Source organism: Panthera pardus, unplaced genomic scaffold (assembly GCF_024362965.1).
Source record: "Panthera pardus isolate Hobbes unplaced genomic scaffold, ASM2436296v1 HiC_scaffold_12, whole genome shotgun sequence".
NCBI lineage: Eukaryota > Metazoa > Chordata > Mammalia > Carnivora > Felidae > Panthera > Panthera pardus.
Window position 1 is genome coordinate 104957096 of NW_026526677.1, and position 26513 is coordinate 104983608.

The 26513-nt window shown below is 39.5% G+C and overlaps 4 protein-coding genes and 1 pseudogene across 10 annotated transcripts in view; 2 read left to right on the forward strand and 3 right to left on the reverse strand.

Moving 5' to 3' along the window:
• Window position 1: 1 nt before the first annotated feature.
• Window positions 2-1901, forward strand: TIMM8B (translocase of inner mitochondrial membrane 8 homolog B). The gene is made up of 2 exons (XM_019469190.2): window positions 2-129; window positions 1505-1901. Exons 1-2 carry the CDS (start codon window positions 46-48, stop codon window positions 1670-1672), a joined length of 252 nt encoding a protein of 83 aa, XP_019324735.2. The 5' UTR covers window positions 2-45; the 3' UTR covers window positions 1673-1901.
• Window positions 1813-11024, reverse strand: NKAPD1 (NKAP domain containing 1). Of its 4 annotated transcripts, XM_019469179.2 has the most exons (7): window positions 10900-10933; window positions 10342-10371; window positions 9642-9718; window positions 8539-8639; window positions 6815-6964; window positions 5240-5293; window positions 1813-4529 (listed from the first exon to the last, which is right to left on the reverse strand). In XM_019469179.2, exons 3-7 carry the CDS (start codon window positions 9708-9710, stop codon window positions 4022-4024), a joined length of 882 nt encoding a protein of 293 aa, XP_019324724.1. In that variant the 5' UTR covers window positions 9711-9718; window positions 10342-10371; window positions 10900-10933; the 3' UTR covers window positions 1813-4021. The 4 variants fall into 4 exon arrangements, with proteins under 4 accessions (XP_019324724.1, XP_019324725.1, XP_019324726.1 ...); XM_019469180.2 differs by lacking the exon at window positions 10342-10371 and having other exon boundaries at window positions 10900-11024; XM_019469181.2 differs by lacking the exon at window positions 10900-10933 and having other exon boundaries at window positions 1813-4526; window positions 10342-10600.
• On the forward strand, window positions 10733-16709 carry PIH1D2 (PIH1 domain containing 2). 4 transcript variants are annotated; one of them, XM_053900510.1, is made up of 7 exons: window positions 10733-10844; window positions 11024-11271; window positions 12054-12272; window positions 13384-13507; window positions 13876-14121; window positions 14458-14717; window positions 15716-16709. In XM_053900510.1, exons 3-7 carry the CDS (start codon window positions 12096-12098, stop codon window positions 15848-15850), a joined length of 942 nt encoding a protein of 313 aa, XP_053756485.1. In that variant the 5' UTR covers window positions 10733-10844; window positions 11024-11271; window positions 12054-12095; the 3' UTR covers window positions 15851-16709. The 4 variants fall into 4 exon arrangements, with proteins under 4 accessions (XP_053756485.1, XP_019324718.1, XP_019324717.1 ...); XM_019469173.2 differs by lacking the exon at window positions 15716-16709 and having other exon boundaries at window positions 14458-15146; XM_019469172.2 differs by lacking the exon at window positions 15716-16709 and having other exon boundaries at window positions 12070-12272; window positions 14458-15146.
• On the reverse strand, window positions 12618-13389 carry LOC109278658 (60S ribosomal protein L23a-like; annotated as a pseudogene).
• Window positions 16710-17801: 1092 nt separating the features above from the next.
• Window positions 17802-26513, reverse strand: part of DLAT (dihydrolipoamide S-acetyltransferase) — a 28719-nt gene continuing 20007 nt past the window's right edge. The window contains exons 11-14 of the mRNA XM_019469164.2: window positions 25055-25170; window positions 20996-21158; window positions 20352-20488; window positions 17802-19779 (exon numbers count right to left, since the gene is read on the reverse strand). Of these exons, the coding sequence (XP_019324709.1) occupies window positions 19650-19779; window positions 20352-20488; window positions 20996-21158; window positions 25055-25170 (546 nt within the window). The 3' untranslated portion in view covers window positions 17802-19649. The remainder of the gene's footprint in view (window positions 19780-20351; window positions 20489-20995; window positions 21159-25054; window positions 25171-26513) is intronic.

The following is a 26513-nucleotide window of genomic DNA, read 5'->3' on the forward strand; positions in this document are numbered from 1 at the left end:
ATGCGCACACACGCTCGTAGGAAGGCCGGGAGTTCGAGGTGGACGATGGCGGAGCTGGGTGAGGCGGACGAAGCGGAGTTGCAGCGCCTGGTGGCAGCCGAACAACAGAAAGCGCAGTTCACGGCACAGGTGCGAGGACAAGGACCGCGGTGGAGAGAAAGGAGGCTGAGGCTCAGGTTGACTTTTCAGGCTCTTTACTCAGCCCGCGAAGTGACTGCCGCTAGAAAAAAACTAGCAGAGCTCTGCCACCTCGCTACGGGGAGGCTGCCCAATGCTCGTTCTTGCTGCGCCCGGTTCTTCTCGGAAAAGAAATGAGCATGGCCCTCCAGGCCCTGGTGACCCGTAGTGCTCGGGTGCCTATTCGGCAAACCCGGCGTGGGGGAAAGAGAAAGTGTAAAGCAGAGGAGAAAGGTTCGGGCGACGCCAAGGTCACCGGAAACTAGTTTGGCGGCGAGCTCTCTGGGCTTGGCATTCGGAAGGTCTGGGTTCTGATCCTGCCTCTGCCCCTTACAGGCCACGTACCTCTAGGCAAGACACCCACCCATATGGGTCCTGGTTTTGCAGTCAGTCGCCTGCTGTCTCACTGGATTGTAGAGACCATATACGATAATGTATTTGAAAACGACAAAGTAGTAGGACATTAATGGAGAAAAGTGGACTCTGAAGTAGTCCGTGTGGACTGTAGTTTAGAACAAGTGTTTTGGAGCCCTTTCGCCACCGTTTGAAACCCGGCCTGGTCGCTTACTAGCAGCAGGACCACTCCCAGTATGGCTTGTTGCTTAACCACGTCTCAGACTGAGAGGACAGTCACACTTTAGGACCGCAGACAGTATTGACTGAGTACTCAGCATCCCAAAAAGGACGCCCTCAGTAAATGGTTAAAGAACTGCTCTGTAAGGGATAGATTTGGAGTGAGATGAATGCAGTGGTTTGGGGGACATTCATTGGTACCATACCTTCCCAGCTTATACTCGAGCTAATTGGGAAGATAAAAGATACTCACCCTGCCTGAAAATTTACAATCTGATTAAGGACTTAACACAGTTGTAAAAAATAGACTGTGGCCTTCAAGGAGGTAAAAATTTGAACTGTGTTGAAGAATGGGAAAAATCTTTAGGGAGGGCATTCCAGGAATATTAAGGGTCGAGTATGCTATGCATGTACTTCATGGAAGCACAACAGGTTAGTGGTTAAATAAGGGAGTGCCCTGAGTGGCTGAGAGGAACTGATGCATTAAGCAAACACAGGGGTGACGTGATGGAGAGTAATTTTTAATCACTAAAGAGAAAAACAGAAATGGGGAGGATAAAGGATTATTGCAACATAAGGACAAGGATCTGGGCCATACTGGTGACAAGTTATGAAGTGAGGAAAGAGGAGAGCCCATGGTTTGTTGATTGAATGATTCCATCAGGTGATAGAAAATGAGAAGAATGGGAAGGAAATAAAGTTGGCAGAGTTAGACCTATATGCAGACGTCAATGGCTATTTTCTTTCTTCTTAGGTGCATCACTTCATGGAGCTATGCTGGGATAAATGTGTGGAGAAGCCAGGGAATCGCCTAGACTCTCGCACTGAAAACTGCCTCTCCAGCTGTGTGGACCGCTTCATTGACACTACTCTTGCTATCACCAGTCGCTTTGCCCAGATTGTACAGAAAGGAGGGCAATAGGCCATCCCTTGGGAGAATGACAGAAGAAACAAAGGACTTGTTAGAGCAGATTGATGGGCCACTGGGGGAAGGTCGTCAGCCCATTGTCAGGTGAACTTGAGGCTGTTACCAAGCCTGTTGGTGCTAAAAAGTCACAGATCAAATGTTCAAAAAGTGAAATTTATTTATTTGGAATTCAGAAATTCCATGTTGTATCACAACAATTACTCAATAAATGTGAATTCTCCAACTCTTTTTTTTTAACCCCATTCTAGGATTTAATATAGAGATCTCTGATGGGCAGGAACACTAGAAACAAGTGTTCCAAGACCAGTAGTGCAAATGAGAGATCTTGGGTTTTGAAGGGCCATCCTAAACCACTAATTAAGGGGGCTAGAAGAACCATCAAAACCTTAGCCTAAGGTATAGAAGAGAAATTGGGGTTGAGAAGGGTGAAGAACAGAAAACAGCTTTATTGCTTATACATGACCAAGAAAAGGTAAACATGGCAAAAAAAAAAAAAAAAAAAACAACCAAAAAAACAAAACAGGCAAGATGTGTATTCTTGGGATAGAAATAGGCCTGCTAGTATGGGAGAAAGGGAAGGTCAAGCCCAAAACAGAACCAACTTCCTGGAAATGCCTTGTTCCACTGGCCCATCTTCCTGAGTCTGTGCTAAAATCAATACTTTTACAGCACAGAAACAATGCTTCAAAAAAATACATGAAGACTCCTTCCAACAAAGATTTCACTTACTTCAAGAACAAAACAATTGCTTTAGGTTAAGAGGTAGTAATTACAGACGTCCTGCCCTCCCACCCATGGGCCCCCACTAATCCCAAAGGTAAAAATATACGCCATGGAACAATGACAGTTGAGTACCAAAGTATTAATATTTCAAGTAAATATCCTCAAAGGTAGCACCTGCTTATAATCAAGGGATGAGAACCTCTAGCCAACCATGTATTTTGTGACTAAGCACTTTATTAGAAATCTGTTCTGGAAAGAACAAATTTAGTAGTTAGAACCACAAAGTATTACCACCTCATGGAATGTTGTTATAGTTCTATTCTATTGCTGGTGTCTTAGACTGTCATGCTACCATGAAGTATTTCTTGTATTCTACATGGGGAAGGTAAGGCCAGGAAGGTTAACTTACCTGTTCAGACCTCATAACTAGTTAGTGGCAGAACCAAGACCAAAAGTCGGTTTTCAAGTTTTCTACTCAGCCGATGAAGTGACAACCAGGAAAAACAATGTCACTCGACATTCCGTGATAATGAAAAAACTCATCTGTGTTCTACCAGCCTTTTTTCAGTGATATTTTGTTTTTTTTAAAGAATTAACAGTAGGGATCACAGTATAGAGCAAAGGGAAATAATACGGTCTCTGCTTGGTGCTTTAATCAGAAGGCTGACTGGGAAGAAGTGGGTGCATCCCTGAGAAGCCTGTTTCACTTTGGAACTGATTCAACATAACTTCAGGGAAAATCTAAAGTTCATTAATAGATTTAGAAATGAACAAGGAAGATAACATTTAAATGGCAGTTGCAACCCTGAATCCTGTTCAGAGCACCATTAAACAGCATGACCAATTCCTAACTTTATCCCATTTGGTTGAGGATTAAGACAACCGAAGAAAGAATTTTGAACACAAGGCCATTTAGGCAATAGACAACAAAGGAAGTAGAAAACCATTTACTATCCAATTACCATGTTTAGGGGTATACTGAGTGTAGCCACAGACCCTGTCCAGCAGAGAAATTTGACCAAAAAACCCTAGTCTCATAACAGCGGTCTATGGATGTTATGAAGGAAAAATATCTTGTTCTTATACACTTTTTCTCATTAAATAAACTGGACCATATCTAAGGGGCCAAACACAGAAAGATCAAAGCACCAAGGCTGAAGACACAAAAAGTTAAGTCCTGGCACCTGCTATATAAAGATAGCAACACGATGTTCCCTTACAGCATTCTACACAGCACCGGTTCCAATCCACCTCTCAATCCCAACCCTTGCCCTTCCCCAGATTCAACATTCCAATTGGTGTACCCAGGTCATTATTGGGTTCAGCTTTCTGGGTCCTTTAATTTGCTGTATATGCACTCTACCCTAAATGTGATTAATTGCAAAAAATAATCTCTTCGAGAAAACTTCATAACAAAATACCAGATTCCCTATTAACAGTAAGAGGATCAAGTTTAACAGGCCAAAACAAAACAAGTCTGTCAGAACATATATAGATGGCACAGGACAGCTCTGACCTCAGGGCCCCTGTGCTGGGCAATAGAGTCACTGGCAAAACCCCAAGGTGACAGAGCTGCAAGTAACCAGTCAGATGGGCAAATGAAGAATGTTTCTTTCTCATTTAGTCATCCTCTGAACTCTCTGCAGACCTTTCATCTGTAGCCACTTTCCAATTTGTGCGTTTGTTTGTCCTCTCCTGTATTTCATTGTTAACTACAGGGATATGGACTTTTTTCTCTCTCTTTTTCCTTTTGGTTTTCTTAGTGTCTCTTTCCTCGCCTTCCTCAGAACTGCTGGATGCGGAATCATCGGACTGGGAAGTATCACTTTCTGCATCCAAGAATAAAGCAGGTTTCTTGAGCGACTTTTTCCTGGATTTTTTCTTGCGCTTATGTGGCTGTTTCCTTTTCCCGGTACTAGAAGCCCCAGTTTCTTCTGAAAACTCGCTTGAGGAATCTGCTGTTACATCTGTGGCTTCCTTTTTGCTTTTCTTCTGTTTTTTGTGTGACTTTTTTTTCTGCTTTTTTTTGTGGGATTTCTTTGACTTCTTGTGTTTGTGAGACTCGTGGGTAGATGATTTTACTTGGGGAGATGTTTTTTTTCCATTGGTAATATCTTGCTGGTCACTACTAATAAAAAAGAGAAACTGCTTTACTATAGGAAATAAAAAGTCTATTAATATTTTAGTATTCTACACTCTAGATAGAAAGTTGGGGTTAACATCTGAATTTTAAATACGAGCTTTGACGTAGGGTTACTGTGAGACTATCACTCTTTTTGTTTTCTCATTTTGTTTTCTTAAAGATAAACTCTCATCTGTCACCTTGAGTTACTGTATGGAATACTATGTAGAAGAACCTAAATGCTATGTATATGCAGAACATCAATCAGGAAACGGCAAAATATCAAGTATCTCCAAACTAAATTGCCTATTATTTTCTGGTTACATTTTTAATGGCAAATGTTATCTCCTTCATAAAATTAGGAACCCACGGCACCTGGGTGGCTCAGCTGGTTAAGCATCCGACTTGGTTCAGGTCATGATCTCACAGTCCATGAGTTCAAGCCCCGAGTCGGGCTCTGTGCGGACAGCTCAGAGCCTGGAGCCTGCTTCAGATTCTGTGTCTCCCTCTCTCTCTACCCTTCCCCTGCTAATGCTCTGTCTCAAAAATAAATAAAAAACATTTTTAAAATAAATAAATAAATAAATAAATAAATAAATAAATAAATAAATAAATAAAATTAGGAACCCCATTTATAGTTCAGATTTGGAATAGTATTACTTGGTATTGGTTCACTTGGTTTCTAACTTTTTTTTCAGTAAGCCTATTTGCCTTACCTGTCTGTTTCAAATTCTTCAGGGTATAACTCTTTGTAACCGCTGTGACCCCATCTGTAAGATGACACAGATATTATATGTTATTATTAAGGCAATACATACATTTAAGTTAAAAAAAAATTAGACGGACTTACGAGTGCACGCATACACAGACAGGCATACAGAACAAAGAAAACACCATAGAGCCAACCCCATCTTCAAGCTCAGTAACTTAACTGGCTACATTTTCTGTACTGCACACTATCATTTTAGACACAAAGGATTCTTTTGTCCATTTGTAAGAGAACTTGCCATTCTCAAGAACTCTTCTACTCTGCTCTTTAGCTGTGAAATACTTCTCCAAAAACAACTCTTAACATAATGCTGTCTATATTGGGACAATTGTTTTTTACAGAGCAATTTTACTAAGATGTAATTCCTATACCATAAAATTCACTCTTTTGAAGTGTACAATTCAGTGGCTTTTAGTATATTCAGAGTTGTGCAACCGTCACCACTATCTAATTTCAGAACACTCTCATCACCCAAAAAGGAACTCCATCCTCTAGCACTGACTCTCCATTCCTCCCTCTCCTGTAGCCCATGGCAACCACGAATCTACTTTCTGTCTCTGTGGATTTGCCGATTCTGGACATACCATATAAATAGAATCATGTAATAAGTGGCCTTTTGTGTCTGGTTTTTTCCACCTGTTTCCAAGCTTCATCCATGTTACAGTATATCAGTACTTTATTCCTTTCACCGTCAAAGAACATCACATTAGTCCCCCCTTATCTTCGGTTTTGCTTTCTGGAAGCAGATCGCCCTCCTTCTGTCATATTGTCAGAGGTCAGCAGCAGCCTAACGCTATATCAAAATGCCTACATCATTCCCCTCACTTCATCTCATCACACAGGCATTTTATCATCTCACATCATCACAAGAAGAATGATGAATACAGTATTAATAAAATATTTGAGAAACCACATTCACATAAATTTTATTACAGTATATTGTTACAATTGTTCTATTTTTAGTTATTGTAAAGCTCTTACTGTCTCCAATTTAGAAATTAAACTTCATCAGGGGCACCTAGGTGGCTCAGTCGGTTAAGCATCCGACTTCAGCTCAGGTCATGATCTCATGGTTTGTGAGTTTGAGCCTGGGGTAGGGCTCTCTGCTGTCAGCACAGAGCCCATTTCAGATCCTCTGCCCTGCCTCTCTGCCCCTCCCCTGCTCGTGCTCACTCTCTCTCTCAAAAATAAATATTTAAAAACTAGAAAAAGAAATTAACTTTATCATAAGTATGTATGTATAGGAAAAAACATAGTATATATAGGGTTCAGTACTACTCACGGTTTTAGGCAACCACTGGGGGTCTTAGAACATATCCTCATGGATAAGGGTGGGGACTACTGTACCACATTTTGTTTATCCCTTCATCAGTTGACAGACATTTGGGTTTCCACTTTGGGGCCATTATGATAATTATGCTATGAACATTTGTGTGCGAGTTTTTGTAGGGATAATTAATTTTTAAAAGTATATACTCTCAAGTCAGATATCATTAATGGTCACAAGAATTTAGTTACAAACCTGTCTGGCATATTAGCTTCATAATCATATAACTTCTTATTCCAGGATTTAGCCTTAAGAAAGTCATCTTCCAGTGCCCCAGAAATTTCAGTCTTTGGCCTCCAATAGTCTCTTTGACTTTCTTCATCAAAACCATCACTACGCATCCGGCTATAAGGAAAAACAGAAGAACTTTTATATCTGGAAGCAATCTGCAAGGTTCCTTTATGGAATGTCATACACAAAACCCACTGAACAAGCTAAGGGGAAAACAACCACCTGATAACTAGTATTAAAAAAAAAAAAATGTAAAAAGTCATGATCTGTTCTACTGTCTAAGTCTGTACACTTATCCAGGGAAAATCTGACCATTACTACCCATCCTATTGCAGGATACAGACAAAAATGACTTATGGACTATGGCATGCTGTAGCTCGCTCACTGATTCTCAAGTAGGAGGGCATGCAAAGAAGGATGCTGAGAATAATCACAGCTGGTGACAATTTCCAACTACTCTGGAGATTTCGGAATCTCCAGGGAAGGTTTTCCCTTCCTCGAAAACCAGCAACCTTCTGCACTGAGGTCATAGTAACAGTAGGAACAAGGCCTAACCCATGAGGATGCTGGGGTAGAAAAACAGTTGAGAACCATTGACACAGCCTGTGCTTACAAGGTCCACTAACAAGTCACTCTGCAAGCTAACTGATTATCAAAAATGTTTAAGGGCCGCCTATATGCTAGGCACAGTTCTAGCTGCTAGGAATGTAATAGCAAATGAGACAATCAGAATCCTGCCCCTAAAGAGATTATGATTTAAAGATTTATTAGACCATGACAGGTATTAATAATTCACTCTAAAAATAGTATTTTGTTCCTGGAAATGCCTCTTAGAATTGAACAAGCAATACAAGACAAACCATCATCTGCACTAACTTCTAAATTCTCAAAGGACCATCTTTAGAAAGGAAACATTTTATCTGCAAATATCTGCAAAGATATTTATTTTTATATTGAGACCATGCCTTCTTTACCTTGGAGACCCCAAATACTTTCTTGTTTAAAGCCCTTCACATACAGCCAATCCTGAGTTGTATGTACTCCAAAGCCTGAGTACTCCACAGGCACACTCACTCTCCTTAAATATCTCATATATTGTTTCCCTGGGTGGGTTTAGAAATTAGCATTATTAGTATAGTCATTTTTCATATACACAGCTCTACACTAACAGGCATATGAAGCCCAAGAGATGTTCCCAATACTCAGACATTCCTATACCTCCATAGATAAGACAACTAAGCCTGTATTATCCTTTATACTCAACAGTGAAACTATTTAGAAGGTAATGTGAAAGGCTGTGTGACTTGGTGAACACAACAAGGAGATGGGGTAAAGAAAAGGCTCACAGAGAATCTAAGACTAACAGAGGAAAGGAGCGAATGATAGCTTAAGTGACTGTAAGTTACCAACAGTAAATCTTAAAAGCCACCAAGCAAGGTCAGAATACACAAAATCCTTAACTTTTAAAGTTGTTCAAGGTAGAATTTTGGAATTCAGTACCAAGAATTAAGCCATATGTATCATAGCCACTATCTTTATGCGTGGGTCTAGATTTATGAAAGAAGGAAGGCTTAAAGATTCACAGAACTGAACTCATCTATCTTTAGCGTACTAAAATGCTTTTACGTGAAAGTTAACGGTTCTAAAGAAGATCAGAATTATTTTGGTTCTTAGAGCTGCAATTTCACCTTGAACTACTGGGTAACATTTTCCTTTTGGTTCCCCGGTAGGCATCTTCCATCTGTTTCTCCAGTTCTCTTATTTTCCACATATCTGATTCCTCCTGAATCTACATTTTTTTTAAAGAAAAGAAATACAAATAAATGACTAAAAATAACATTTTACATCAAAGAAAAGTAACTGACAAAACACTCTGCACTAATTATTGCATTACAGATTGGGTTATAACCAGGAACCTGGGAAACAAATTCAGGATTTCTAGAGTGGCTAAATAATCCGACCCAGTGAATCTCAAATGTTCTGCAGCCACACGAGAACTTTTTAACCCTGCACAGACACACCTATCACCTTACTAATTTTGCAATTATGCTGCAATTATCAAATGATAATCCTTTCTGTTTCAATTAGTCACCAAGTTCTTGGGATTCTATCTCCTAAATTCCTCTTCATCCCTGTTCACTGTCACTTCAGTCACTGTTTTCATGCGAACCGCTCATCATCTCTCACCGGTAGCACTGCAATTGACTAACTGGTGTCTCTATTATTTCACTCCATCTGATCTATCCCCTACCCAGCTAACTAATCATCTAAGATACAAATACAAATTAAAGACTTTGATGGTTTCTTTATTATTTAGAGGAAAAAGCGTCACAAGCCAACTCTAACTTACCATTCAAGCTTTATCTTCCCTCACTACCCAGTGGCCCCACCCCCCCCCCACTCCCTACTTTCTGAATGCACAGTTTATTGCCAAGCCCCAAGTGCTTCATGCTCCTTTTTGTTGCCATGTGAGTACATGATGTTCCTTCTGTCTGGAATGATCTTTTACACATGGTAAAGTTTAACCTGTTAAATGAGAACTAATTCAAATATCATCAGCAGCTCAAATGCCACCCATTCTGTGAAGCCTTTCCTTATTTCCCAAGGCAGATTTCATTATTCATTCCTCAGTGCACTGAAGCACTTTGTGTATGTCTCTATTACAGTACTTATCAAATTGATTATAATTACCGATTTTATTCACCTTTGTATCTCCAAACTGCCAAAATAATGCTTGGCACACTGTATGCCTTCAATAAATGTTGAGGAATAACCAGATTGTACCTCTTACCTTATTGTGAGCATCTGTATGCCGGATGACATTCCTCAGGAGGACTTTCCCCAATGGAACCCGGGACATTCTTCAATCTGAAATTAATCAAGATATAACACTTAATAAAAATAATTTCCTTTATTACCTTCTCTTTTATTACAATGTTATAAGGAAGCACGAGGTAAAGAAAAGATCACTGAACAAGAAGTCAGAAGTCCTAAGGGGTAGTTTTCCCTTTACCATTAAAAGAAGAAAAATGTCTGACCACACTAATATGAAGATGAATGTAACTGAGATAAATGTACGTCGAAGTTCTTTCAAACTGCACAAAGTTAGTGCTTTCAAGAGCACCATTTTATTTAATCTTCAACACAATCCCATGTTTTATATGAGGCAAACATCTTCATTCTTATTTTGTAGGTGAAATTCCCTTAAGCCATAACTTGCCCCAGGCCAGACTGCCCAAGGCAAACCAGGTCCAGATTAGAAATCAACTCTGGAATCCCAAAATCAGTTCGTCAAGCAAATATCTAGATTTGAGACTATCAGGGACCAGCAAATGTCAACATTTGACATCAAATGCAGAGAGGCCCTAAATTTCTCCACTCGGGAGAATTTTACTTTCTAATTTGTACAGAAGCCTCCAAAATACAGATGACAAGGGTATCCAGTGTGTAGCTAGCAGCGGTTTTGTGCAACCACCCCACCGCTCACTCACCCCTCGATCCTGAGGAAATCAGGCATCTTGCTAGTGTGAGACGAAGAACCACTCCATTACAAGATCTCCTCCGACCCAGGAAGCCAAGGAGTCAGGGCTCAAAGGCAGCTCTGCAGCTTCACCCGAGTCCTTCGTGAAAACGCAGCCTTCCCACCGGTTATTCTGCCCTCACCCGCGGCCCAGGCCACCGCTGCCTTGCCCCCAGCCCAGACCGACAGGAAGATCTCTTTCCGGACTGAGGCCGGAGTCTGCGCCGGCGCGGAATCCGGAGGGCCGGGTAGACGGGGCATTCCCCGCTCACGCTCCTCTGGGACGGACCCGGGGGTTGGGCTTCGCTCTCCCGAAAGGATGGGGAGGCTCTGGACGGGTACAATCCTCGACTGGGCCCCAAGAAATACCTAGAGTGCCCGAAGGGGGGGTTGAAGCTTCCAAAGGGAAGTCAGAGAAAATACCCCCATCTCTGTCACCGGGATCCCTGCCCCCCAGCGGCCACGGAGCTCCCGGTAACCTTCCCTCCAAACGCCCTCCCCATACAGACACACACAAACACACCCATACCGTGCGCCGCAGCCTCGCGTGGCGGGGATTTGGGGAGGGGGGAGGGGGAGGTCTGGGAGACAAGGGAGCGGACTTCCCTTCCAGGCCGGAAGTCGTGCTCCTGAGAAACTCTTCCCACCAACAGGAGACGCGGAGACTCCCACAAGGAGAGTTTCCAGGATCCTCTAGAGATCGAAAGGTGCGGAAGGGAGGCGGGCGCCTTCCTGGAAAAGAAGTGGGTCAGGCTCAACTGAAAAGCAAGAAGGAGGAGATTCCGGAACTAGATATAAAAGTCCTTTCTGCCTGGAGCTTTCCGGACCCAATTAGATGTTGGACCCGGTCTGGTTACCCTGGTAACAGGTGTCGCTGTTTGTCAAGGAACCGAGAGAGGAGGTGGGTTCGCCGACCTCTGGAGTGATTGTCCTTTAGTTAAGCTTCCCATTTAGTTTAACCCTACTAAAAAAAGAAAAAAAAATAGTTTAACCCTACTATAGTATTCGGAGAACCCAAACCTCCTCTTTGCCTCATTCTGTGGCTGCTGTGGGACGCCTCTCCAGTGGGGGAGGAGGGCAAGGGAGGTTATCTCTAGACACAGATGGTGTATTATTACTCTCATACAGTGTTAACGAAGTGTCCCAGTTTCTCCATATTAATTAATTCTCACAATAACCTATGACATAGGTATTACCGTCTTCATTTTGAGAATCAACTGATGTATATAACCTAATTGCTCAGGATCACACACCTAAGTTAAGTGATAAAGCTAAAATGGGATCTAGGCATTCCGGCTCCAGCTTTGCCTAAGCTGGAGGAAGCTATGAGGATGTCTCCTGTGGCCCTCACCCCACACACACCTCTGGCAGTTTCAGGACTGGATAGGCACCGGTCAGCCAAAACCCAGGTATTGGAACAAGAAAATCACCCGTAATCCAGACTTTCAATGACTCCCCTCAGCACTTGAGAGGGTCTAGGCAGAGGTAAGAACTTGATATCTGAGACGACAACCTGAGAACTTTAAGAAGGGGTGCTAGATAATTAGAGAATAAGGAAAAGAAAAGTGGTGCTGATCCACAATTTGTTAGACACAGGTGCTGACTTCACCCAAACAAGACCTGTTCTTCCTTCTCCAAAAGAAGAAATGAATCACTAGTTACACAGACCTTTTTCCCCTTAAGTCCTATCTTTCCACAGACTTAAGAGGCCTATTCACCTCAATCATGGAGTCTTCCTCAAAGGGTCTGCTCACCCAAGTTACTCAGTTCTGGAACCTCCTAGACGATCTGGCTGAAAGCAACCCTGAGGGCTACGAGAAGTTTATTCAACAGCAGCTGAAAGAAGGGGAACAGCTCTGTGCCGCCCCAGAACCATGGCTCTGTCTGCAAACCAGGATCCTGGTATGTAGAGTTGGTTCCCAGGGATGGGAGGTCTTGACTGAAATAATCCTGGAATAATCAGAGAATAACTTACCTTTAGCTACTGCGGCTTTAAGAAAACTCGAGGGAAACTACCACTCTAAATGGAGAGTGAAACAGTGTGGAGGATCATGCTGAAGGAGTAAGAATGGGAAGTTCCCACTGGATACATTTTGGAGATCTCACAATAAGCCATCTTCTACTAGAATAAAAAAAAAGTAAAATGATTTAACAGAGAATCATAGAGTGGGAGGTTTTTCACCTAAAAAGAACTTAGTTGGCTGAGAGGTAAGGAAGTGGTGAAATAAGGTCAAATTCACCTGGAATAGCTGCTTGGATCAGTGCCCCCTCCTTCCTCCCAGTTCCTCTGGCAGTGGCAGCTGTATATCGAAGGAAAGTCAGTAGCTTGGAGGAAATCAGGTAACAGGACAATTTCTCAGACACAGTTTTGTTTTATTTTTTTATGGTGAAAAATTTAGATTTAGCTAGCTGGACTCAGTTTAGATGATCCCAATTTTGTTGGCAGCATCCAAAGCATCATAGTCAGGAGCCAGTCGAACATATGCTTTCTTTTCTCCATCCGGCCTGATCAGAGTGTTGACCTTGGCCACGTCAGTGTCATAGAGCTTCTTCACAGCCTGTTTGATCTGGTGCTTGTTGGCCTTGACATCCCCAACCAACACAAGTGTGTTGTTTTCTATTTTCTTCATGGCTGGCTCCGTAGTCACGGGGAAAGACTGGTCAAGCTTGTTTCTCCTGGGGGCTCTGTTAACGAGGATATTCGGGTTGCCTTTGGAGACACGGTGTCTTGAGCCATTGGAATGTAGGTGATGTGCGGATCTCCTTTTTTTCATGCCCCTGGATGCCTTTCCGTACTGCTTTCTTGGCCTTCAAAGCCTTTACTTTGGCTTCGGCATTGGGAGGGGCAGGGGCTTCCTTCTTCGCCTTAGGTGCCATCTTCGTGAAAGGGCTCAAACACAGTTTTAATACACAGAATGGCTATTTTAGAGCATAAAATTATCTGAGTTACCTTTAGGCTATGATTTAAAAAAACAACTAGGTTTTGAGATATGAAAAATTATTTGCTTTTTAGAAACCAAAGGAAAAAATACTTTTCATCAACCTGTGTCAGTGGAAAAGGATCCCAGCTCCCCAGTCAAACACTCATCCGGTACCTCTAAGTATTGGCAGACCAGAAGATAGGTCTGAGACATCAGGTACATAGAATTATGGGAGATTAAGCATATTTTAAAAACTTTCTTGGGAATAAGCATGTACCAGATTTTACTTGGTAAAAGGCAGTACAAGTAAAATATTTTATTTGGTTGTAATGTAGTTAATAACTAATAAGCACTTTTATTTATATAAATGTGGTTCAATTTTTCTAATAATAATCCATATAAAATGCCCAGAAATGCCCTAATTGAAAATTTGTGTATACAGCAACTGTGTGATTACCTCTGAAAAATACAGGAATACTTTATACTTTCCAGTTTTATCAGGATTATGGCTTAATAAATTAACTGACAGTACCATTAGTGAAATGAGTTGTCTGCATTTCACACCCTCTGAATTACACACACAGATGTTTATACAGTCATCGATGTGGCCTACAATCCTGATGTTCTCCAGGCAGCAGAAAAGGACCAAGTGAAAAAAGATCAATTAATACAGATGGCCATGAAATGCATTGAGGAAAAACTCCAATTCACTCTCTCACACTCTTACAGCATTACTAACTTTAGAATAAAAGGAAGCATTCAAAGGATGAAACAAAATCTGTTGAGAATGCAAACTGACCCCACAGATTTAAGAGAGAAAATGAAAAAGGGTAAGTTAAGAAATGTAAGTGGAAAATTTAACTGATTTAAAATTGTTTTTGCATCCTGTGTACATTTTGCAAACTAGAAATCTTGATTTTAAAAGAGAAACTTAAGATAGAAAAATAGAAAGATTGGGCATTAGAAATATTAGCATGTCCTTAAAGATTTTTCAGTACTGCAAACTTTTTAACTAAGTTCTTTGGTTTAAGATTCCCAAACTAATTTAGCTTCAGCTTTATCTGTCATTTTGGCTAACACCACACACACTAAAGCTCATAGTATTTTATGTTGTTGATTAATTTTTTTTTAATTTCATCTCCCCCCCCCCTTTTATTTTCCTGAAGAACTAACCCTTGAACAGATAAGTAGTACTGTGAGCAATCCAGACGACTTCCAACTTTTATTGCCAAAAGATGAAGTTTCAAGCAAAACAAGGTGTCTGATAGAGGAGATTTCCAGTACAGAGAGCCAGGTAGAGATGAAGGAACCAGCCTATGAATTAAAAATTGTGGCTGATCAGAATGAGAAACCTCTGAAAATTGAAATAAAAGTTGAATTACCTGGTATTAATTCCGCATCTCTCTGTGACCTTAGTGTTTCTGAGGTAAGTCGAGTAGGTAATACTATAAATTTGTGTCAGTCAACATTTACTATAATACACTCTAGTAACAAACTGCACAATCTCAGTGGTTTACAGCAGTTTACTCAGCTTACATGTCACCTAGGCCTCTGCTCCAGGGTCTTGCACATTTCGAGATACAGGTGAAGGGGTAGGTCCCATCTGAGATATGCCATTCTCATGGAAGAAGGAAAATACAAATGGGTAACTCATGCAATGGCTCCTAAAACTTTCTCTCAGACAGCATATATCACTTTTACTCCGCATTCTGTTGGCCAAACTCAGGTCACAAGGCCAAATCCTACATCAATAGGGCTAGTGAGAATATTCTCACAGGAATTCAAATGGCAAGGATGTATAATCCTCTAACAAGAGAAATAATTGGTTGAAAATAAAACTTAGTCCTATTTCTCAGTCCTGACGTTTTAGAATTCCTGGGCTCTGTATATTCTCTTTTAATCCTACTTACAAACTGGGAAATTCTTTTCTCAGCTCATCTCTTTTTGTAGTAGCTTATTAAATGTAGCCAGTAAGACTAATGCATGCTACCAACATTCTATTTTCACACTTCTTTACCTAAAGACACAAACCAGGTACATGTTAGTTGCCTTTCAAATTATTGTGATAGTTTTACTAAGGCCTTTATCATCACTGTTAAAACCTGGATCACCGTTTTTCCTATCGCTGATAAATTTTCCTTGCTGTTTCCTGGTCAGTCACAAAGTCAATGCCACATAATCTGGGGACAGCAACAGCTGTTTTATGGCACCATAGCAGTGAACTTTTGATGTATTGAGGAGCAATAACAAATAATCCCAAAACCTCAGGGAGCTACAACAGCAACTTTACAGTTTATTGCCAAGTCACATGGCAGTAAATGGGATCCTCATTTTATGGGAAAGGTGTGAATAACTGGGAATAATCCCCAGTAACACATATTTTAACCAAGAAATCTTTTCTATTTTCATCTTTGTTATTCTTAGGATGACTTATTGATTGAGGTCCCTGAGAAGTACAGATTATATCTGAATCTTCCAGAATCTGTGGATACTGAAATGACTACAGCAAAATTTATCAAAGAGAAAGCTACATTAATCATCATAATGCCAGTGGTATAAGTCAAGAGCATCATCTGCTTTTGGGTTTTCAGTGCTACAGGCCTGTGAAGGATAGGACCTTCATTATGGGTGAAGAGGTAGTGGTTTATCTTCAATACTGGTTTCATGTTTCTTAAGAGTTCTTTTGAATGAAATGAGATTTTCTCATCAACATGTTTATACTTTTTTTCTTTTTTAACTCCCCTCACACTTGGCTAGAAGCAGAAACTATTAAAACACTATTGCTATGATATACTTGTTTTGAAGCTATTTCTAATGGTCTTAAAAGTAACAAACTTGTCATTTAGGAAAATCCTGTTTCCAAGTAAATTGTGAGAATTCTTGGTTTACTGGTTGGAATTCTGGTCTACTTGTTTTTCTGGTCTCTAGTAAATGTTTGCATCAGGAAGAAATCCCAGACTATGTAAATTTTTTATTACCAAGAACTGAAGCAGTTCCTCCAGCTATAAAGATACAGGGCCAATGTAAAAACATGCAAACCTATGCTTCTGTGAACCTCTGTACTTCTATAAAATAGCCCTGATGGTAGGAGTGCAAGCTACTCAGACCTTTTAACATCAAAAGGACTTGTCTTGGATACAGTAATGCAGTAACAGTAGCTGGGTGTTACTGCACCTAAGACGCAAAATAATCTAACCTTAAGAAAAAGGAGCTGACTTCGGGACATGTGCCTTTCTCCTAAGAAGATAATTTTAAGCGGCACCTAGGTGGCTCAGCCGGTTAAGCATCCGACTGGATTTCAGCTCAGGTCATGATCTCACGGTTCAGATCTGCACTGATAATGCAGAGCCTGCTTGGGATTCTCTTTCTCCCTCTCTCTGCACCTTTGTCCCCAAATAAACATAAAAAATGATTTTAAGACAGAAGTGATGTGTTTCTCAACTTCCATGCATCTGAGTTGTCAGATGGTTGTTCAACACAAAGATATCAACTTTCCAATTTATAGCCCAACAATGTTCACATCAAACTTTAAACATCCTTGATCATCTTGTATAAATACATCTTCCTTGTAAGTTTCTAGTTCAACATAAGGTCTTTAAAGTCCTCGTTAATTTTAAAGCTTTTTATTTTTTTTTAAGTATTTTTCTTAGTAATCTCTACACCCAACGTGGGGCTTGAACTCACAAGAACAAGAGTCACATGCTCTTCTGACTGAACCAGCCAGGCGCCTCTAAAGCTTTTTAACTTTACACACTAATAAAGTGTCAGGGCACCTGGGTGGCTCAGTAGGTTAAGTGTCCACCTCTTGGTTTTGGCTCAGTTCATAAGCTCAGTTTGTGTGTTCAAGCCCCATATGGGGCTCTGTGCTGACAGTGCAGAGCCTGCTTGGAAGTCTCTCTCTGTCCCCTCTGTTTCTGCCCCTCCCCTGCTCGCTCTCAAAAATAAATAAATTTAATAATAAAAACACGAATATAGTATATGTAATATAAACAGTTGATACCGTGATATTTAAAAACAAATATAATTCTCCTAAACCTGGTTGGATTTGAATTCTCCCAGCAATAGGATAATTTACTTTCTGAAAATTTTCTAGAGCTGTATAATGTGATGTCCTAAAGTTAACACACCTAGTATATTTCCATCCTTCAAAAAAAGTTGGAATGCTTCCCACCTTACCTTTCCATATCATCTCTCCGGCTGGTTAACTTTTTTTTCAGACCAGGCCTGGGGTTCCTGTAACTTCACTCACAAACCTCAGGATTGGTGTCAACTATCTAACAGGGCCAGACTATGCTTTCACCTTGCTATGTGCTGCACCCCACCACGAGATGCTTTAGAACTCCTTGAGCTTGAAGTGTTAGATTATATTCTGCTAAATTCAGTCCTATTTTACCAATACTTTATGCTTAAAATGCGTTGCTATTAAGAGTGTACACATACATAGCTATCCCTGGCCTTAATCATTTAATGTGAAAAATAATTACCAACAGATCAAAAATTAGACAAGACGCATCGAAAACATATAGTTTAATTTTTAAATAATTTCAACCAAAACTTTTAACTTTTTTTCTTTCAATAATGGTAAGAGAAATAGACTGAGTCCAGATTTAGGTTATAGCTCAGATTAATTTTTAACTCAGTAATTCTTATGAGAAGACAACCTTTTATTTTTCTTTCAAGGGAACAACAGAGCCATAAGCATTTGCCAAGAATGAATTATCTTTGAAGTTTCATGTATTTGAACCAGATGTGCCTCATACTGATGGTCCCTTGTGATAAACTTGTTCCTTCTGCATAATCTTCAATTCAAGCTAACATTACTAATTACTGAAAAATCAGATTAATGTATTGAATTGTTTTCATAATAATACAGCAAGGGAAATATTTCTGGAATATATGCAGTGTTACTTGTGCACCATGTAACAAAGAACATTTAGAAATAAATTCAACACCGAAAGACCTAAATTTCGGGGATTGTTCCACATATACACAAGAAAACACTGATCAGATTGATTTTAAATTATCATAAACAATTCTAAATATTTATTAAAACACATCAATTCAATAGAAAGTCTGGAATTGTGATAATGTTCCCAGTTCATTTTTATTATCCTGAATATCACCTCCTACTCTTCCCCCCTCCACCAAGAAGAAAGGCAAATCATAACAAAATGGAAAAAAAAATGTTTAGGCTGATCGGGTAGCAAGCAACCTAAACAATTTTTTTTTCTCTCCAATAGGATTTTAGGACTTCCATATTGTACATGAGACAACACTGGGTGGAAAAACACAGAACACTTTTTTTTGTACACACTGAACATTTCTTACTTTATCCAAGTAGAAGTGACCACTTGGCTTCTAACCTTTCAGCACTCCCAACTGCTTACCAGTATATCTCTTCCCTCTTCCTTTCAGACAGGTCTTGGTGATAAATGGACTTTGGCACACATCTCACTAGAAACCATATTTTACATATGTACACTATTCCATAGTTACTTGATATAATTTTCCAATATTATTTGAGTAACAGATTCTGGCAATTAAGTTCATTTGTTAGTAACCACCAGTTAATCATGGAGGAAGAATTCTACTTTCACAACTTCTCTCTGTTAAATTCTATAAGCATATTCTTTTATTTGGAGTTAATTGTAAATTCTGCTCTCAGAATTACACATGTAAGTTGCTTAAATAAATACCCACACAAATTCTCATTTATACCAAGTAGCTGGTTTATATTTATATATTCCATCTTAAGAGGTGAAAACAACCATTTTGGAATTCATAGAAAAATAAACAAAGAACACTCAGTTGCAGAAGTGTAAGAAAATGTTAACTTTTAAAATGTCACTTATTTTCCTTAAAGTTCTCTACCCTTCCCATCCATGATAAACCAAGATCATGTAACAGGGTTAAATTCCAAAATCAATGTTTAATTCAAACCCTTTCTCTCTTTCCTTGACTTCTCTTTCCCTCAAATGAAGCAAAACATGAGGCAATTAAATTTCAAAACCTCAAGGTTTCATCCAGATTACTTTTATGTATCTGTTTCAGTAGGGAACCACAATTCTACCTCTGCATTTCCCAATGGAAGTACTTCTCACCGAAGGGCTAGGCCACATGTTCTCTTGACTAGGAATACACAGCTCAAAATCTGGTGTTTATTAAATGTGTACAATATGTAGGTGTAATTGGCATTTTAAAAAATTCAGTAATGCCCATTACAAATAACTTATCTGGACAGACTCAAAAATAACTGGTTAACTTCAAAATAAAAAGAACCACTTGCATAATAACGTATTTGCATCTTGATAAGAATGAACCACTGTGACCTGGGAGAGTCTAGAAATTCTTGGGTTAATTATAACAACATGGTGATAGGTTTCTCAAGGTACTTTCTAAACTCAGCAAGCCACTGGGCTCCAACTGCTCCATCCACAACCCGATGGTCACAACTGAGTGTAACAGACATCATGCTAGCCACATCAAATCTAGAAAAAGATAAAAACATTATTAGGTATTCTGAAAGCAATTGCTAATTTTTAGCCAGTAACCAGCCCAAACGCCAACTCCTACCCTGTAATTCCAACCAGATACTATTATTTTCCACTTACTCGTTATGTACTATACACCTCTAGCTCAACCTCCAGCTTGACAGACCAAACAGCCATCTGGAGCATAGGTTGGCAAACTACAGCTCACAGACCAAATCCCGCCAAATGCATTTACACTACGTAGTGCCTCTGTCTGCTTTCACACTACCACGTCAGAGTATTTGCAACAGAGACCATATGACTCAGAAAACCTAAAAGATTTACAACCCGGCTCCACAAAAACGTATGCTGATCCCTGACCTATGATAACTCAGCCTTCCCATCTCATATAGGATTAACTGCATTTAGTATAAGAAGAGTTGCTGTTCTGAGAAACTTCATTCTAGACTTGTATCTGACTCTACCTTAAGCTCCAACAGGCTATGCCAATAATTATAAAACTGAGACTCAAAAACAGGTATAATGGAATGAAAATGAGCTTACAACTCCCTCTTTATTTTGGTACTTACCCTTTTTCATTATCTGCTGGAACCAGTCTATCCTCTGAAGCACCAATCGCCAAAATACATGCTTGAGGTGGGTTAATAATAGCAGAGAAGTTCTTAATTCCAAACATCCCTAAATTAGATATTGTAAAAGTACCACCCTAGAAGAAAAGAGATTAAAAATAGATCATGTTAATTGCTTCTCAACATAAAAAAAAAAGACAAAATGTTACATGAAAAGACCTTAAGATCATCTTTAAGAAAGGCCTATGAACTATTAAAAAAAAAAAAGGAAAGGAAAATGGTAAGCGCATAAATACACCTATCAGAACATCAAGTTGTACAACCTAAATGTATATAATTCTTATTTGCTATTTAAATACAACAATAAAGCTGAAAGTGGGGAAAAAGGCCTGAATGGAATACACTTTAATGAAAATATACAAGCATTACAATATGAACAAAAGTCAGTTGTGTGCCTTTTGCAAATTGCTGGAAAATATCTTATTTTCAGCTTCTGATAGGTTATTCACTTTTTATTTTCAGGGCCTTGTGTCCATGAGAATACAAGGCATAATCAAAAGGTGGAAAATGCAATAAAAGCATTATGCTGCCCTTAAAAATAACGTAATTCTTAACATTCAGAAGGTAAATAAGTAATACTGTACCTGGAACTCATGAGGCTGGAGTTTACCCTCTCGTGCTTTGGTTGCTAAAGAAACAACATCATTAGCAATGGCTTCCAGTCCTTTTATATGTGCATTAAATACAATAGGTGTAATGAGTCCTGCAGGAGTGCTGACTGCAACACTGATATCAACTACATGATTTCTATTGCAAAAGAAAAAAGAAAAGGACACTTCAATAATCATCAACAATATTAAGAGCTTATGTGTCATGTTAAGCAAGAATATTGATATTTATCTCAGTCTGGCCTACTGTTCAGCCAGAGAGATATCTCTTCTGGTGTTTACATTTTGCTATGCCCTTTCCCTAACTTGGACTTTTTGCAAATGGACAAGAAATGGGGTTGGTTACACATAACCTCTAACTGCCTCCCACTTGCCTTGACTGGCAGGTGGAAAAGGCCCGGCATTCAGTGAGAATTAAACAAGAACTCAAAGAACTCCCTGGATTTTGAGATGCAGTGGACTGGCTGGAGCTGAGCCTCCAGGCAGAGCTTGAGCAGACGGAAGGAAGAGTGGAGGGAGTGGACTGCACCGTGGGAGAATCAAAACTCAGGATGTAGGGTGGTGGTGTCTCAGGACAGAAAAATAGGGTTCCCAATCTGTATTATGCCACAGGTACCTTTGCATCTGTGTCCTTTCTCAGAGTATATATTTTTAACACACAAAATAAAATACTCAAATTACAAGTAACAAAAAAACACAACCAAACAAAAAGCCCCAACTATACTGAAATTCAATTACCAAGCTATTCAAAAAACAAAACTGCGGGTGCCTGGGTGGCTCAGTCGGTTAAGCTTCCGACTTCGGCTCAGGTCATGATATCATGGTTTAGGGGTTTGAGCCCCAGCTCAGGCTCTCGGCTGTCAGCCTGTCAGTGCAGAGCCTGGAGCCTACTTCAGATTCTGTCTCCCTCCCTCTCTGCCCCTCTCCTACTTGAGCTCTGACTCTGTCTCTCAAAAATAAATAAACATTAAAAATTTTTTTAAAAATTGTGACACATGTGCTTCTGTATTAATAAGATCAGGCAATAGGTCTAATAATTGCTACAATTCTGAAGTAGTGATAAGCAAAAACCACTTTTAAGACTCCTGCAACAAAGCTGTGATATGAAAATAGGTGATTTTTACTGGTCACCAGCACAAGTACTGTTAATACCTCTTTGATTTGTTCTCTACATTTACGGTAAGAGGAAATGCCAAATTTCAGTTAGAGGCTAGTGGAAAGGAATGACTTTTTCCCCCTCAGCCAAGTTCCCAAACTCCCAAATTGTATCCACAGCCTCCTTGGGGTCTGTGTAAGGGCCCGTGCTGATGTATTCTGCAATTGAAAAAAAGTTAAAACTTCACAGGAAGAACTCCAGCTATTTCTAGGCACAAGCTTTAGAATATTATGGTATGGTATCAAATCCCTCAAAGTGCCCAAGCTGAGCCCTCAAAGTGCCCAAGCTGAGCAGGGCAGTGGGATTGTCACTTGTAAACATAAGGATGTGCTCTAATGATAGTGTGTGACTATCACAACTGGGCTCTAGCCAAGGTATGACATAACGAACACTCCTTTCTTAACTACCCTGTCCTCCTAAGAGAGTAAGCATGGTGTTTCTCACCTTGTTCACTGATGAATATAGCCAACAGTACATGTTCAATAAATATCTGTTCAATGGCTATATAAACAAACGGATGAAGGGCAATTCTACTCCAAGGAATGAACCCAAGAAAAATAAAAATGTAGGTCAACACAAAGAATTATACACATATGTTCCTAACAGCTCTCTAGAAGATACATCTTTGTCTTAATCCCAGAATCTATCAATGTGATCTTATTTAGTAAAAAAGATCTTTGCAGATTCAATTAGGATCTTGAGATGAAATCATCCTGGATTATCTGGGTGGGCCCTAAATCCAATGCCAAGTACCCTTGTAAGAGACAGAAGAGAAGACATGGACACAGAGGAGAAGGCCATGTGAGGATGCAGGCAGAGGTTAGAGTTATGCAGCCACAAGCCAAGGAATGCCTGGAGCCACCAAAACTGGAAAAAACAAGGGAAGATTCTCCCCGAGAGCCTACAGAGGGAGTGCAGCCTTGCTAACACCTTACTTTTGGACTTTTGGCCTTCAGAACTATGAGAGAATAAATTTTTCTTTTAAGCCACCAATTTTGTAGTCATTTGTAACAGAAGCCCTAGGAAACTAATATAGTCTATAAGGCATAGTAAGACCCTCAGATGTCCTCCCAGAGGGGGATGACAAAGGAAAAAGCATGAGTAGGTTACTGTGACATCTGACAGGATTGAAAAATGGTTTAGAGTTCTCCTGGGAACTTTCAGAAAGAACTGATGGTGAGTACATAGACAACTAGCTCCTTCTTAGGGAACCATTAAGATCAGCCTGGTCACTATTCACAGCATACTACATCTCTTAGTCATAAATAATATTTTTATGGGCATAAAAATATGAATACTGAATACTGATTTATCCAATATTTGTGCTGTAATCAATTTGTAATCAATTTGATAGGATAATGGTGTGTGTGTGTGTATTTTTTAGAAATACAAAAGTAAATACCAGGGGAAAAAAAAAACAGTTTAAAAGTTGTATTTGCCTCTTGGGAGTAGACCTCAGATTAACAGTTGAGTACGTTGGGCGCCCAGGTGGCTCAGTTGGTTCAGCATCTGACTTCAACTCAGGTCATCATCTCGCAACTTGTGAGTTCAAGCCCCACATGAGGCTCTCTGGTCTCAGCACAGAGCCTGCTTTGGATCCTCTGTCTCCCTCTCTCTGCCCCTCCCCTGCTCACTCTCTCTCAAAAATAAATAAAAATTAAAAATTTTTTTTTTTACCACACAAAGCTGGAGCACTGGGTGTTATATGTAAGTGATGAATCACTAAATTCTACTCCTGAAACCATTCTTTCATTATGTTAACTAACTTGGATTTAAAAAAAAAAAAAAAAAAAAAAAAAGTTGAGTAGGTCACTGTAAGCCAGGGAGCAATATTCTAAAAAAAAATTTTTTTAATGTTTTATTTTGAGAGAGAGAGACACACACAAGTGGGGGAGCGGTAGAGAAAGAGGGAGAGTTCTGAGCTGTCAGCACAGAGCCTGGCATGGGGCTCAAACTCACAAACTGTGAGATCATGACCGGAGCCAAAGTCAGATGCTTAACCAACTGAGCCACTCAGGGAGCAATATTCTAATGTATACACTCTTATTTTAATAAAAATTAAATAGTAATAACATAAAAGAATCTACATAGTACAAGCCTAGGCACAGGAGTCAGAATCCTGGTTCCAGTCAGTTTTGCTACTTCCTAACAAATTAATCCAAGGAAAGTTATTTAACTCATTGAGCTTCAGTTTCTTCATCTGTAAAATGGAAGTGAAAGTCCCTAATTCATAAGGTGGCCATAAGGATTAAAATGAGACAACATGTGAAAGACAGCACCATGCCAGCCACATGCTACCAAATACTTTTTTTTAAATGTTTATTTATTTTTGAGAGATTAAGAGAGAGAGCACACGAGCAGGGGAGGGGCAGAGACAGGGAGACAGAGGATATGAAGTAGGCTCTGCACTTCAGGAAACAATATTAGTTTCCTGAGACGCAGAGCTCAAACCCACGAACCGTGAGATCATGACCTGAGCCGAAGTCAGATGCTTAACCAACTGAGCCACCCAGGAGCCCCACATAATATTAACAAATATGTTTCTTGGTACTGTTTTCAATTTGCCTTCATTAAAGTTCAGCAGAATTAACTGGTAAATAAAAAACATTTCAACCTTACTTTCTAAAGTTTGTTATCAACTTTAATTATTCATATCTGTAAATTTACCTTCCTTTCCTACACTCAAAGAATTTGTAGTCCTTCCTAACTGAACATTACCTCGTCAACAGTTTTACATTGTTTTCAATCTGTTTTGCCTATGGAAGTCATCTCCCTCCTGTATTCCATTTCTCCGCACCCCCTACATTCCTAGTTCTACAAGAGAAACCACAAGAAAACTGCTGATGGATATACACCTTCCCCAGCAGTATCTTACTTACTGTCTTATAACTGTGTCCAGCCAAGAAGAATTGGCTTCAGGAACTTTTAAACATGCCAAAGCTGAAGCTTTTATGATGAAGTCATTGACAGAAATTTTGCTTCTCCCTTCTAACATCTGCAAAGACAAGAAACCATTGTATTTTCTTCAATTCTCTTCCTGAAGACTGGAACTGTATCACCTGGCAGGGGATGTGAGAGGGGCAAACACAAATGTCCTGAGGTATAAAGGATGAAATGAAACTAAATTTGGTTGTTTCAACTTTTTTAACGTAGGTCTTTTCAGCCATAAGTTTCCCGCTAAGCACTCCTTTACCTGTGTCCCATAAGTTACGGTATATTAAAAAGGCCGCCTTTTTCACTTACCTCAACAAAACCAAAAGTTGGTTCTGTGAAAAAATCAACAAAATGATAAACGTTTAGCCAGACTGACAAAGAGAAAAAGAAGACTCAAATTCCCAAAATCAGAAATGAAGTAGAGGACATTACTATATGTCCTACAGAAATAAAAAAGATTACTGGTAATACTATGAACACCTATATGCCACAATTAGCTAACTCTGAGAAAAATTCCTAGAAAGACACAAACTACCAAAACTGAATCAAAAAGAAATAGAACCTCTGAATAGATCTAGAGCTAACAATAAAGAGACTGAATGATAATTTAGAAACTACCCACGTAAGACAGCCTAGATCCAGACGGCTTCCCCAACTGGTGAATTCTGCCAGACATTTAAAGAAGAATTAGTATCAATTCTTCACAAACTCTTCCAAAATAGGGAACACTTCCCCACTCATTCTAGAGGTCAATATTAATCCAATACCAAAACCACATGAAGATATAATAATAAAAAAAAAAAACCCAGAAAAAACAAAACTACAGACAAGTATAATTTATGAATATAGATAACAAAAACTCTCAAAATAACTCTAGCAAACCAAATCCAGCAATACAAGAAAAGGATTATTCACCATGACCAAATGGGATTTGTCCCAGGAATGCAAGGATGGTTTAACATCTGAAAATCAATTTATCTAATAATGTCCTAATGGAATGTAGGACAAAAATCACACAACCATCTCAACAGACACAGAAAAAGCAGACAAAATTCAACCACCACTTCATAAAAACTAGGAATAGAAAGGAAGTTCCCCAACCTGATGATAAAACAGATCTACAAAAGCTCATAGTCATCATCATCATACTTTAGTGGTAAAAGACCTACATCCCCTTAAGATCAAGAACAAAACAAAGACATCCACTTTACCACTTCCAGTCAACATTTTGCTAGCCAGAGAAGCCAGCCAGAGAAGTTGCCCAAGAAAAGGTACCCAAATTGGAAAGGAAAAAGTACAACTATGTTTGCAGATGACATGATCTTGTATATAGAAAATCCTAAGGAACACACTAAATAAAAAATAAGGTTGTAAGATACAAGATCAATATACAAAAATCAATGG

Coding starts and splice junctions, on each gene's coding strand:
- TIMM8B (XM_019469190.2), top strand. CDS start 46: ATGGCGGAGCTGGGTGAGGCGGACGAAGCGGAGTTGCAGCGCCTGGTG. Junction 130..1,504: donor AAGCGCAGTTCACGGCACAG/GTGCGAGGACAA, acceptor CTTTCTTCTTAG/GTGCATCACTTCATGGAGCT.
- NKAPD1 (XM_019469180.2), bottom strand. CDS start 9,710: ATGTCCCGGGTTCCATTGGGGAAAGTCCTCCTGAGGAATGTCATCCGG. Junction 6,965..8,538: donor ATGTTACCCAGTAGTTCAAG/GTGAAATTGCAG, acceptor TTTTCCTTATAG/CCGGATGCGTAGTGATGGTT. Junction 5,294..6,814: donor GAAGCTAATATGCCAGACAG/GTTTGTAACTAA, acceptor GTCATCTTACAG/ATGGGGTCACAGCGGTTACA.
- PIH1D2 (XM_019469173.2), top strand. CDS start 12,096: ATGGAGTCTTCCTCAAAGGGTCTGCTCACCCAAGTTACTCAGTTCTGG. Junction 13,508..13,875: donor AGATAGGTCTGAGACATCAG/GTACATAGAATT, acceptor TTACACACACAG/ATGTTTATACAGTCATCGAT. Junction 14,122..14,457: donor AAGAGAGAAAATGAAAAAGG/GTAAGTTAAGAA, acceptor ATTTTCCTGAAG/AACTAACCCTTGAACAGATA.